This window comes from Hydra vulgaris, chromosome 02 (assembly GCF_038396675.1).
Source record: "Hydra vulgaris chromosome 02, alternate assembly HydraT2T_AEP".
Classification (NCBI taxonomy): domain Eukaryota; kingdom Metazoa; phylum Cnidaria; class Hydrozoa; order Anthoathecata; family Hydridae; genus Hydra; species Hydra vulgaris.
Window position 1 is genome coordinate 41382330 of NC_088921.1, and position 15079 is coordinate 41397408.

Consider the following 15079-nt stretch of genomic DNA (forward strand, 5'->3'; position numbering starts at 1 on the left):
GAATTAATATTTATATTTTTGTAATGGTTTTTAGATTTGATGAAGTCCATTTTGGAAAGTTTATTTCTTACTTTATGAAGAATAGATTTTTTTTTGATGTTCATCCTCCATTAGGAAAACTTTTGTATGCTGCTGCAGGTATACATTTATCATATATGTTTATATGTACACACACACATGCACACACATGTTTGTTCGTGTATGTTATGTGTCTTAATTAACCAGTATCTATTTTTACTAATTTTACTATTTTTACTTTTTCATCCTAACTTACTTTTTACTCTTTTTGTTTTCATTATTTTATTTGAAACTTTTTTTATTTTAAATAAACCAAGTTGTTTTATAAGATTATTTAGAAATAGTGTACTGTTTTCCTAAATAAACATGCAATGTTACATATTTAGACTGTCAAGGAAAATTCACATTTTTATTTTTAACTAAAGATTGTTATGGTTTTAAAAAATATCTTTAATCCACCAATCAAAAACATTTTATAATTTTGATTATTTGTATATATTATTCTTTGATTTGCAAAGACTCCAATAGATGTATGATTGGTCTGGGCATATAATTGCTATGAGAATCTGTGACCCAGTGGTTAGCGCGCATTCCTCAGAAGCTAGAGATCCGTGGTTTAACTACACCTCTGGGCAAGTTTTATAACATCAGTAAAGAAGGAGGCGTCTTCTTCTTTCCAAATATTCATCCTCTGTGCTCTGTGTCAAGACTGTAAGGACATCTTGAGGCACCTGAAATAAAACTTAAAGTAAAGTATTATCAATTCACCTATTTGTTCTGAAGTTAGGTTTGAATTCTCTTACTATTCTTTTGAATGTGCGTTTGTTGTTATTGTTAAACATCTCTATCATTTTCTTGGCTTCCGTTACAAAATAATTTTTTACTTTACCATTTTTACATGTTAAAGTCTGAACAATATTCTGATCACAGTTTTATAAAACTTAAAAACAGTCTTACAAACTGTTTTCCAAAACTTTCTTACAAACTCTCTTAACTGTTTAACAATTGCTCAATAGAATCTTGTTTTTGTGCTTGCTGGAAATTTTTTCTGTGATTCCAATTTTTATAAACTTTGGAGATTGTTCCTCTTTAACTATTGTCTAATCAGTCTTCTTGATATTATTATCTTTGAATCTTTAGTTAACAAACATGTAGTATTTCATCTGTCCTACTTGTTCTGTGATATTCAATATTTTAATTCCTTTGTTTTACTGCAGACTTGTTAACTGTAATAAAAGAAAAGTTTGTGCATTTAATGGAGCGGGCGAGGCAAGGGCTATTTTGACAAATCAAAGACATTCAGTAAAGTCAGGAATACTATATGCTCCTTTTATATGGTGTATCTATCAAAGTTTTTTAAATTATTGAACAATTCCTATCTAATTGCAGTATTAAAATTGCCCTTGATGGATGACACTCTCTATCATTTCCATTACCTTTTGGGGTACCACAAGGCAGCCATTCTTAAATGTGTTTTCTTTTATATGACAACTTTTTTTGTTTGAAGTTAAAATTTGCTGGCTTGCAGTAACTTGCAGTAATTCACTGGCTTGTAGCCAGTGAATTTTCAAACAAAAAAAGTTGTTTACTGTCAATAGTTATTGCAATATTGTTGTTACATTGTGTCCTACATTGACAAATGACAACACCAAAACATATATATATATATATATATATATATATATATATATATATATATATATATATATATATATATATATATATATATATATATATTAAAAAACTTATTTTATGCAACATTAGAAATTTTCATAATTTTATTCATATTTTTAATTTTTATAGCTACAAGAGTTAAACACAATAATTTTATCTTATTAACATCAGCAGTTTTTATAGTAGTGTTTCATAAAGCAATTGTCTTCCTAATATTAAGTATTCAGTTTAAATATTTTAAATTTTTAGTATTTTTAAATAGCACGTGAGTTAATAACATTGTTAACTAATTAACATTAGCAATTTTTTTAATAATTTTTTTAATGAGCAGAGATATAAGACGTGCAATTATTTTTCTTTAATTTTATTAACTTTATATGTATATATATATATTTTTTTTCCTTTTTTTTTTGGGCTGCAAGCAACCACTATTGGAGTTGGAAGTTACTGGAAAAGAAAATATGAAGTTTTTACGAGCAAGATAACGATTGACAGACAACTTAAAATATTGCAAATTATATGAATCAGGAAAGCAAGATAAAGGAAGCGAATTCCAAAGAACTGATGTTCAAGGAAAAAAACTGGACGAATAAGAATTTTCGAAGCACTTATAAACAATCACAATAAAAGGATGAGACTTAATAGAATGACAAGTAACACGAGAATGAATTTTAGTAGATGACACAAGAGACGTTAGCTTTTTAGAGCAGTGCCCATTATAGTATTTATAGAAAAGAGAAAAGAGGCAACACAGCAACAATGTGATAATGGTCGGAAGTTGGCTGCAAGAGCAGGTCCAACTATGTTTACAATGCGTTTTTGCACCTTGTCTAAAAAAGAAGGGCATCATTCGAAGATCTACTCCATATATGGCAACAGTATTTCACACAAGTACAGATTTGAGATTTATAGAGATAAAGAATAGTAAGAAATGCAACCTTAGCAGATGCTAATTTTGCAATGGATTTGATATATGGTTTCCAAGAAAGATTGTAAGTAAGAGTTAATCCTAGAAGATGAAGGGTAGATGACTCATTGAGTACATTATTGTTCATAAATATAGGAAGATCTAGATTATTGCGATAATGATTAGCTGAAAAAAATTGAGTTTTTAGAGTTAAAGTTTACCAGCCAGTGTGAGCCCTATGCTGTAGCAGAAGTGAGATCCTCTTCAAGTTCAAATGCTTCCTCCAAGTAATCAGAGAGTGTTGGCTTCTTTTAAAGACAAGAATAAATGGTAGTATCATCAGCAAACAATGCCACCTTAGATGTGAGAATATCAGGAAGATCACTAATTTAACTAAAAAGTCATATAAAAAATCCATATAAAAGTTGTCCATTGAGGACAACTTTTATACTACAATTGGAAAGGAAGGATTCAATAGTCTTAAAGATGTTACCTGATACACCATAAGAAGAAAGTTTATGTAGAAGACCAACATGCCAAACTTAATCAAAAGCTTTAGAAATATCAAGAGCGGTAGTCTAAACTTCTATCCACAGCTATCTAATGAATGATAAGACCTATCAGTTATTACTGTTAGCAAATCAGCTGTAGAAGATCAAAAAACAAAAGGATCAAAATCCATATTGATGATCAGAAAGTAAGTTATTAAATTCAAGATAAGAAATTAAGTGTTTGTTAATTAAAGACTCAAAACCTTGATTATGATAGGAAAAAGACTAATGGGATGGTACTTAGAAAAGTCAGATTGCTTTTCAGAGTTTTTAAAAATAAGGATAACAAATACTCTGATAGGCACTTGTTAAATAGTTTTAAAAGTATAGGCGACAGCTCTGTAGAACACTTCTGCAAGACTCTAACTGGTATGTTTTCTGGACCACAAGTTGTAGAAGAGTCTAAGCAGGAAATCACTTTAGATACAGAAGCTGAAGTGATACGAATATCAAGCAGTAGATCAACCTTTTTGTCGGCTATATCAGGTAGAATGCAACTGGTGGACAACAGTTTTGCCCTTATTATAGATACTGTTAAAGATTCTCCAGAAGTTACAAGAGCCTAATTTTTGAGATAAAGTACAAGATTTTTTGATTTGAGAATAACGGGCTTTAGCATTAGACACAACTTTTTTACAATGGCTTCTAGCAGTAGTAAACAGGTGTCTGTTTTCTGGAGAATTGTTTTGCTGATAGATGCAGAAGTAATAGCTTCAAACGGAAATAGGAGCAGCACAATGCGAGGAAAACCATGGAGAAGAGTGAGACTTGACTTGGAATGGTCGAGAGGGAATAAAAAATTAAATGCCCGTCTGAATCCAAGAAGTTATGCAAGAAGCACATTTGTCAGTAGGAAGATGAAGTATTTCTACACAAGGGCCATCATGAAGAAAATCACGGAAAGAGTCCCAGTCAGCTTTAAGGTAGTTGTAAGAGGTACTATGATAAAGTGATTCTGATGACAAAGAAGAATGAGATAATAGTTTTAGAGAGATCAGAAGCACCTATGGGTGAATGTGGAGAAACTGGGCACTGACTAGGATCAGAAACATGGGTTGAGTAGAGAAGGTAAATGGTTTTAATTGTCTAGAAAGCGAGTTGGAAAGTTGACTATTTGAGTTAGAGATTGAAAAAGGCAAATGTTGTGGGTCTTAATGTCTGCAGAGTTGCTGGCACTAGAGCCAAGCCATACAGTGTGATGAGCATTAAAGTTACCAACAACAACAATATTGACTAAAAAATAGAGAGAAAGGGATTGGTCAATTTGATCAGAAATAACATGAAAAAGTGCAATATTGAGCAAAGAGAAAAGTGATAGAGTGAAGTGATGCTAAACAAAAGCACATAAAAGAATAGTTGGTTGATTCAAACCTAGTTTCCAGACAAATGGGTGAATTCTTACGAGTGTAATTGCCCAGCATGTGACTATTGGAGTCTTTACGAATAAAAGGATAACCATCAACACTAAGATCACAAAATAAGTCAGCTGGTCTCAATATAATTTTGCAAAGAGCAAGTAGGTTTAGTGAACTTTGTAAAAGATAAGACTCAACAAAAGAAAAGTTACTTTGAAGACCACGAATATTAGTGAATGATAGATATATAGAGAACTTGGTAATGATGATGGTTTTTTGAGTTTTATAGTTTTTGGTACTTTAGTCATTTTTAAATTTATTAAAGAACTTTACTCAAAGCACAGATAGTACTCAGTACACTATTTAATAGTCGAAGCAATTGCCTCATTACTATTAATATATGCTAAGCCATAATAAAGGGCTCCAAATATGGCCTCGGCGATGCACATCAAAAGTACGAACAGGGACACCATCCATGTGCAACATGGCACTGTTAGTACTCTGATATTTTACAGCTGTTGATGGAATCAGCCTATCTGACATCTACCATAGAATTTAGCAAACCTGACTACCAACCAGCTTCAGAACCATAAAACTGAGTTTTAGAACTGTAACCTTGCTAGGAGATAATAGAAATAGTTGTCTAGTCATAAAAGCAGAGACGCAATCAAAATCCATGCATTGAGTCAAGAAGATCCAGCATTCAACATCCTAAACCGGAAACAATGTATTATAAATACATCTGCTCTAGCAGATGTATTTATAAGACATTGCACCCTTTCTTCATTGATGAAAACATTTAACAAAATTCCTAACAAGAAAGGATGCAAGGTTGGTCAATAGATAGAATTTGTTTACCCCTCTAGTCTTTACCTAGGAAGTATCTTCTACAAGACAGTAGCCGGATGCATTTAATGTCTACCCAAGATGAGTAATTTTATCAAGACACCATCTCAAGCCTTTACCCTAAGGCAGTGGGTGTTTCAAGTCGGTGTTGACTTCTCCCAGCTTTTGCCTATAAAAGTTTATCCTACAAGCAGCAGGACATGAAGCAAGTTGTATTGGGTTACATGTTACCAGTAGCAGGATAACCTGACCTGACAAAAATATTGAAGTTCTTTTTTTTTTGTCATTATTTGAAATTGTTGTGTGTAACAAAGAACATTTTCTCTTCCAACTGTTTTTTTTTTCATTTAATCTCTTATTTAATTTTCTCGTATCTGAAAATATTTTAATATTATAAATATTGCAGTAAATAAATTATTTAATAAATTTAAAATTATTAATAGTGCGTTTGTACTTTTTTTCTATTAATCAAGGAAACAAATGAATGTATTCAGTTAAAAAAATTTTGAATCTATTTATTAAAATTGTTTTGAGTTAAAATAAAAAACTTGAAATTAAATTACTTGGTTTGTATCAAACTTTAATTTTTAATTGAATGGAAATCTGTGCAAGCCACAATTTTTTAAAACTATTAACATCAGCTTGTTTTTTTGAATGTTAGTGATTTGTTTTCATTTAAAAATGTATTGATTTTATTTAAGATTAGCATCTGTAGCACAGTGGTTAGCATGCTTGCCTCAAAAGCTTGAGATCCGTGGTTTAACATCACCTATGGAAAAGTTTTATAACATTAGTATGGGAGTAGGCTTCTTTTCAAATGCTTTTCTGCTGTGCTCTGTGATAAGACCATAAGGACTACTTGAGGCACCTGAAATTACTAAAGTTAAAAAAAAATTATTGTTTTAAAAGGAATACAAATTCGTTAATTTTCAAACATTATTTGTTATTTTGGTATATATAAAAGTCAGTCATGAAGAACTATTACTATGACAAAAATTTAAACATAGAAAAAAATTAAATTTTTGACTGCCCAAAAAAAACAATTGATTGTCAACTTCATGTGATGGAAAATAAGAAATTGAAGATTGAAGACGAGCCAGTCAAATTGACTGCTCGTCTTCATATATATATATATATATATATATATATATATATATATATATATATATATATATATATATATATATATATATATATATATATATATATATATATATATATGTATATATATATATGATATATATATATATATATATATATATATATATATATATATATATATATATATATATATACATATATAAAAACCGTAAAAGCCTATTAAATCAAACTGTAATGTAGCTTAAACTGTAAGATAAAGAGAGAATATATTTTAATCTTATTTAATTTATAAAAAAATTTATCTATACCATGATTCAAATATAAATATATAATATTGATTACCTATATTAAGATTCAAATATAAAGGCATAATATTAATTCTCTATACCAAGATTCAAATAGCAGAGCCCTCAGGTTTTCTCTGTCACATTTAAAATATTTGACTCTGGCTCAACATTTGTATGGATACACAAAAAGCGGTTTTTCTAATAATAGTTCTATTTATCTAAAATACATTATTTACTATCAAATACATTTCCCTTTCTATTTAAAGTACATGTATATCAAAAAGATAAGCAATTAATTCATACTAAAGTATTTTGGTATACTTTCTTACCATTTGGGAAAATATGCAGTTAGACTAAATAAGTTTCTCCTGCTTGGAACAAACTACTGAAGTAGAAAAAATGATCATGAAAAAAATGACCTAATGTATTCTTGAATTTTTTCACATGCTGAAGGTGCTAAAGGTGTCGAGAGATTTTGAAGGTTTTAGAGATCTGGTATTTTTATTTGTTAAGCAAACTGCACAAGTACATGATTTAAAATCTGCTTCCATGTTCGAAAATGATAACTATATCTGGGAAACAGATAAAAGTAGCTCGTTTTGACTACCATAGTGGCAAGGATTTATTAAAACTTTGGAAGAAAAAATAGCAAAAAATTATAAGTTTTTAGTTTCAAAAATATACATATTTAATACTTAGTTTAGATTTTTATCACAACATATTTTTTTACTAATGTATGCATATGATAGATTTTTATATTATATTATATTTATATTAAACAAACATTTTTTAACTTTACCCTTTTTTACTTCTTCCTACTTCTCCCTTCTTTACTTCTAAATGCAACCTAAATTTATGAATGATATAAATTTAGTATTTGTAATTAGTAGATATTTTTAAAGATAGTTTAATGTTTTAGGTTACTTTAGTGGGTTTGATGGCTCATTTGAATTTGACAAGATTGGCCAAGGTTTTTATTTAATTATCTTATATTTTATATATTACGTATAGTAGAAACTTTTTTTTTTAAATATTTTTTTAATTAGAAATTCCACCCAATCAAATTCATCATGTTTATGTTCTTCGATTGGTACCTTCATTATTTAGCGTTTTTTTAGTTCCTGTTGTTTATGAGGTAAGTTGAACAATGTTGTTAAAAACTATTTAAATGAAGAAATAAAATAATGCAATTTATAACAATTGCTTCATTAAGGAGCTTGATTAAGAAATGGATTTTAAAAACTAATACTTTGTAAAATTAAAAATTAATACTTTGTAGAAGTTTAGATAAGCTTTTAAGCTTATCATTATGATCTCTTTCCAATGTTCTTGGTTCTGCTAGATTCTATTGACTCTGATTTGTTTCAATTTCATTAATGAAATAGATATAAAAAACAGATTTTAATTGGTTGATTTGCATAAGCCTACAGTTTTTAATGTTAACCCTATATTGCACACATTTGTTTTAAAATTAAAAATAAAATGGACAACCCTAATGCAAATTATTAAACTTGAGTGTTGTTTAAAATTCAAACGCCAGTAATAATGACTTCAAAATCAAGCAAAACAAGCAAAATTAATGATGATAAATCAAAGAGACACTGCTGCAAAGTTGATATTATTTCAAAATAAAAGGAGTAATCTATCTTTTACTGACGTGTTGCTGTTTTGCAACATTATACAATATAGGGTCAAGTTGCATGAACCATATTCAGGCCCAGTTGATGATGTTATCCTGCAGATGTCAAGACTTCAGATTTAAACTTTTCAGTCTCAGCTTCAGCTATGATGCTGAAGCTGATTATGCTGATACTGTCAATTTAATCAGCTTTAGAAAGAGTAACAAAATAACAAAAGTTAATAATCCTCCAGTACTGGCTTTACATCCTGACACTATTATTAGAAGAGATAGCTAACAAAATATATTAGCATTGATGAGTGCAGAAGATGGTGATGATAATGTTGATATTACTCGTCTTTTATTTTTTAAGATTAATAATGCTTAGCTGTTTGCTGCTGAACATTATCATTCTTGTTAAGGTTAATAATGCTCAGCAGCTTGTTTATGTTATCAAAAGTTATCATAAAGAAAGAAGAAAAATCAAGAAGTATCAAGAAGAAAGGAAGTTAAATAGAATTGTTGCAGGTGCTGTAGAACATAATGGCGAGCCAATTTTACCTAATCCATTACAATGGTGGTCCAAAAGAACTACTTGCTTTCCCATTCTAGCTTATATGGCAAAGAAGATATTATGTATTCCGGCAACATCAGATCTAGTTGAACACTTATTTTCCACAGCAAGTATTACTATTGGAAATCATCAAACAAGATTATTACCTGAAAATGCTGAAGATATATTTTTCTTACATTATGCATGGCCAACTTATAAAAATACTTAATGTTAAAACTATATAATAGTTATAAATATATATACTTCTCTGTTATAGGGTGATTAAGATGATTAGCTTTAAGCTAAAGCTAATTGCTACAAATTAAAAATCAAAACCCTAATTGATATAGATTATATATAGTGCTGGGTCAGAGCTGAGTATTGCTGAATACTTCTAGAATTTTGTTACCAATTAGATTTTACCAAGGCGTTGAAATCTGTTAGAAAAAAAGCATTAAGCCAGTTTTAAAAAATTGCCCCTAAACACACTATTCAAGCTTTTGTAGTAACCTTTAGTAAGGAATTTTGTTAAATGTTTTTGCCAAATCAAAAAAAAGAGCATTAACAGGAAAATATGTTATGTAAAGAAATCTATAGTTTTAATTAAGTTTGTAACACACAATTTTTTCCTTACAAGTCTAGGGGCTCATCAGCCATAAAGAATGTATTTGTAATTGTTTATGCGACACAATGACCGCAAAAAGTGAACAACAGAGCCATTCAGTTATGTAGACCTGGGAGATGTGATAATAGAATCAGATTGTAGATGGTTACGTTTCGGGGAGCCTAAGACCTTCACTAACGCCACTCATCAGGGGCGTGCCCTTGCAACAGATCTAAATTTTTTGAAGTTAATGGTCTTTATTAAACTCTGATTCAGCTACACCCACTAAGTTCACTCCATACACAATAGAAATTGACTTTCAAAAAAGTTGTAATTGGATTTACATGATCCACTTTGAAATAACTACAATTGCTTTAGGTTTATTTATTACTAATGAGCATAATAAGTCATTGAAGATGATTGGTATGATTAGTAATTATAAGGTGTATTGAAAGAGATGTTTGACTTTTTATCAACATCAGAGTTGAGTTTTCTTTTTATGCTGTGGTCTTCTTTTAGATAAGTAAACAACCTATTAAACAAGTAGTTACTGGAAATATTTAAAATATTCAGAAACCATTTCCACTAATTGTTCAATGGTTATGAATTAAATTCACATTGATGTATATATATATATATATATATATATCAATATTTTTAAAAATGTGAATTAGATTAGGGTTGTTCATTTAAGGCAAAAAAATTTGCATCTTTATCTACCTGATTTTAAATTGTTCTTTCAGAAGTTTTACTGCTGATACCGACCAAAATTAGTTTAAGGTTTAATAATTTATTGCCAACTTTATTTTTTCTGCAAAGTGTTTACTGCTTGCCATAAATTTATTATATAATTAATGTATTGTATACTTTGTATAATTAAATATAATTGTTATTGTAAAAATTATTTTAAATCTCACTTTGTTTAAATATTAACTTAAATTATTTTTTGCATTAAGATAATTTTGGAACTTGGATGTACATATTGGTTTGCTGTGCTCGGTGGAGTTTTAATTTGTTTTGGTGTGTATAAAATTTTTTTTTATCTGACAGATGTAATATCTAACAACATAGAATTCTTTTTATTTTGTTATTTTTTAGACAATATGCTGGTTGTTCAGAGCAAATTTATTCTTCTTGATAGTATAATGTTGTTTTTTATTGCATTTTCTATTTGCTGTTTCATCAAGTTTGTTAAAGAGTATACAAGGTTTTAAACTGTTTTTGAATTTTTTTTCTGATAATCTAAATGAAAATCCTTTTTTTTTTTTTTATCTAAATGTAAATCCTTTTTTTTTATATTGTTTTAATATTAAGTATAAATATTTTTTAAGTATCGTTATTATTTGTTTTTTATTTTGCATTTAGTTGGTTTTTTATTTTACCTTTCACCTTTTGTCAAAGTTTGTTATAAAAATAGAAAAAAATAAATATATAACATCAGCAAAATTGTAAATATTTTTAAAGAAAAAATTTGCCACAGTATTTAAATCAAGTATTACTTTAAACCTTTGGAAAAGAACCTAAACCAAATCTTCCAAATTCTGTAAATTTTCATAAGTATTTTCTTTATTTTTGCTGATATATTATTATTACTATTTAATTAAAAATATATTTTCTCTGAGTTTAAAAAATAAAAGTAATTTAAGTTCTCAGACAGTCTTAACATTTCACAGACAGTCTTAACATCTCACAGACAGTCAGTTAGGTGTTTGCTCAGATAGTTTTAAATATTCTTTTTCTTCCTTGCAGATTACTAAATATAAAGTTTTTTTGCACATCGTTTACTATACAATTCCATTTTAAATCTTCATTAAATCTTGAAATTAAATTTCAATAATTTAATAAAGTTATATTATATGGAGGTATAATGGCAATAGGGCCACTATGAACAAGACTGAACTTTTGACTGAACATATATTCCATACATCAACTATCTTATAGCCTGGTGCTGCAAAGGAGTGCCACTACATTGACTGAGGGTTTGGCATGATGCAGCAATCTTTTCTTTCATTATTCTTCTTTTTTTTTCTATTTTTCGTGATGAAATCAGAGAAAATGAAAGATTGCAATTTCGCAAATTCAGTGTCACACACACATACACATATATATATGTTTATGTATGCATGTATTTATGTATGTATGTATGTATGTATGTATGTATGTATGTATGTATGTATGTATGTATGTATGTATGTATGTATGTATGTATGTATGTATATATTTGTGTATGTATGTATACACACACACAACATAACATAAGTATGTATATATTTTTATTAATTTAGTTATATATATACAACTTTTTTTTAGACCATTCTGTTTTTATTGGTGGGTTTATTTAGTCTCTCTAGGAGTTTCACTTACTGCAACTTTCAGGTATATTGATTTTTAATGTTATAGTGCAATTCTAAATAATTCAAAAACTTTTTAGTTTGTAAAAATCATTTAATTTTATTACATCATTCTTTGAAGATTTAATGTGTTATTTTATTCAAAAAAAATTATTTTTAAATAAATTAGGCTTTTTTTTTAAATTTGTTTATGCAATTCATATTTCAATTTGGTATATAACTTCATATTGATAACTTTCATGTTAATCACTCTTAATTTTTGTAATAAACAGAAAGAAGAATTTTTCTTTTTTTTTAAATAACAATAAACTGTTTTTCTAAATTTCAATATTCTGCATTACACATGCTTTTTATAATTAATGTCTGTCTATAACACATATAATAAGGAAGCATGGATAATGTTTTTTTGTAATTTGTGTCTACCATGTTTTTCTAAAACATGTTATTTATAAATAATTACATTAAAATAAAGTTTCATAATTATGTACAAGTTTGTACATAAATGTAAAATTTTCAAACTCTTTCTTTGGTCATATTAACAAGCTCGCACACAGAATAACAATCAAAACTATTTGATGTTTTTTTAAATGATATTTAAAAATCTTTAATGTTTCTGCAAAAATTTTTTCTTTCTTTCTATTTTTCTCAAATAATTAGTAAATTTTTGTTAAACATAGGTATGCAATGGTGAACTTTCAAATGAAAGTTTTTTTGATTGTTATTGCTATGTTGTTGATATTGATGAATGGCTCTTTCTTAGACATCTACTTCTCTTTCACTCTCTCATGATCTCTCATGACAATTGTTAAAAAAGCTAACATTTACTCTTTATTTTGTTCGTCAATTTTCTTACTTTTGATTTCATTTTCTATTTCTATTTCATGTTAATCCTTGTATAGAATACTTCTAATGATGCCTTTGAATGTAATTTGACCTGCTCTAGCTGCTAAAGTCGAACCTCTCCTCTTGCATCTCCTCATTTTACTGTAGCTGCTCCTTCATGCTCTAGAAAATTTTGTTCAACATGATTTTTCTTACACTTTAATGTCTTCATGTTTTCTTGTATTCTTGTCTCATACAATTTACAGTTTTTTAAGTCTTCTGTTAACTGTTTTCTTGCTCTTCAACCTTCTTCTTTATTCTCTCTTCTTCTAGTCTTTTGTTGACTGTTTTCTTGCTCTTCAACTTTTTACTTTTTAGTTACTTCTAACTTAATGGTTGCATTATGTTTAAAAAATTTTCATTCTTTAAATATTTTTTTTTAGCATCAAGTACAATGGTTTCTTGACTATATTGTTGCTAGGCGGAATAATAGCATACGAAATGTGGATTATCATGGGAGATGTCACAGTCCCTGCTGTAAAAACTTTTTTATAATTAGTTGTTTTTATACATCAGAGTTGGGGATCACAAATTGCAATAAGGTTTTTTATGTTAGATTTATCAATTACTAACAGTAGTTGATAATCATAGTTGATAACATAAAAAACCTTATTGCAACCATGTATGCAACCCATAATACATGTTATTAGGAAATTCAGTATCAAGAGTAAATCAACAGTATTCAGTATCAACAGTTAATCAACAGTAGCAATTTAACTTGATATGTTATCTGAAAAATATAATAAAATACAAATGCATCTGTAAGCAGTGCTTGAAGTGGAGAAAAAAAAGTAACGGAATGGTATTCACTAAATTAAAACACCATCCCACCTAATTATTGTTATATATAGAGATTTATAAAAAGTTGGCAGAATGGTTTATACGCTATAAAAAGGTGACGGAATGGCATCCCGCCTCACTTTAAGCACTGTCTATAAGTAAGCTTTTTAGCTGTGTTCGCTTTTAGTTAATGACATAAAGGCTACATAACATTAGTTACATAATCATAAAAATCATCAGTACATAAATCATAAAAAACTAAATATTTGTTAAGAAGTATAGTATTTTATCTATAATACTTAAAAACTTAGTAATAACATAGAGAGTTCCATTAATGGTTTTATTATTAGTAGACCCTAAATAAAGAAAGAGAGAAGCAGACAGTGTTTTCAAAAACATACAACTATTAACTAAGATTTATTAAATAATTTATTTAAATCATAAGTTAATTTTTATTATGAGCATTATGACCATAACAATAGTAATTTTGTAATTTTGTAAATGGCAATGACAAAAACAACATAGTAGCACTAAGTAGCTATAATACACCATAAAACTGGTTTAATAATAATACCAGTAAATAAAATCATTTTTACCTTAATTATGTAGAATTCTAGTTTATTTTGAACTATTGACTAATTAATAATAAAGTAAATTTCAAATCATATAAATTTACTAAATTAAAATCATGTTTCAACAGTAGGCTAACTAATAAAGCAATGACAATATCAACTAGAAAAGAAAAGTATAATTATATGTTTGAATTTATAAATATATATATGTGTGTGTGTGTTTGTGTGTGTGTGTGTGTGTGTGTGTGTGTGTGTGTGTGTGTGTGTGTGTGTGTGTGTGAGTGTATGTGTGTGTACATACGTATAAAAGGATCTCACTTCTGCTACCACATGGGGCTCTTGATGGTTGGTGAACTTGAACTCAGATATTTTTTCAGCTTATCATTATCACAACTATCTAGATCTTCCTTTATTTATGAATGGCAATTTACTTAATGAGTTGTCTACCCTTTGTTATTTAAGATTAACTCATACTTTCAATCTTTCTTGGAAACCATATATCAAATCCATTGCAAAATTAGCATCTGCTAAGGTTGCATCTCTTTATCATGCTTATTACTTTCTTATTCCAGATTGTATTCTTTATCTCTGTTAATCTTAAATCTGTCCTCGTATGGAATACTGTTGCCATATCTGAAGCGGATCTTCGAATGATGCCCTTTCTCTTTTAGACAAGGTGCAAAAACGCATTGTAAACATAGTTGAACTTGCTCTGTTACTTTTGCATAGTTGGTTGCTCTTGCAGCCAATCTTCAACAATTGTCACATCAATCATAATGTTGCTTTACTTTCTCTTTTCCATAAATACGGGTGTCTAAAAAGTGTCTCTTGTGTCATCTACTAATATTCATTTTTGTGTTACTATTCATTTAATAAAACCTCATCTTTTAACTGTGACCATAAAAGTGCTCCAAAAATTCTTGTCTAGTTTTTTTCCTTGCACATCAGTTCTTTGGATTTTGCTCCCTTCATCTTGTTTT

At 28.4% G+C, this 15079-nt stretch overlaps 1 protein-coding gene across 2 annotated transcripts in view; it reads left to right on the forward strand.

Moving 5' to 3' along the window:
- LOC100211440 (protein O-mannosyl-transferase 1) overlaps nt 1–15079 on the forward strand; it is a 72417-nt gene that overhangs the window by 22441 nt on the left and 34897 nt on the right. For both annotated transcript variants that reach the window (XM_065790948.1, XM_065790947.1), the window contains exons 3-9: nt 35–138; nt 7659–7709; nt 7786–7874; nt 10471–10534; nt 10613–10721; nt 11825–11890; nt 13131–13224. In XM_065790948.1, the coding sequence (XP_065647020.1) occupies nt 35–138; nt 7659–7709; nt 7786–7874; nt 10471–10534; nt 10613–10721; nt 11825–11890; nt 13131–13224 (577 nt within the window). The remainder of the gene's footprint in view (nt 1–34; nt 139–7658; nt 7710–7785; nt 7875–10470; nt 10535–10612; nt 10722–11824; nt 11891–13130; nt 13225–15079) is intronic.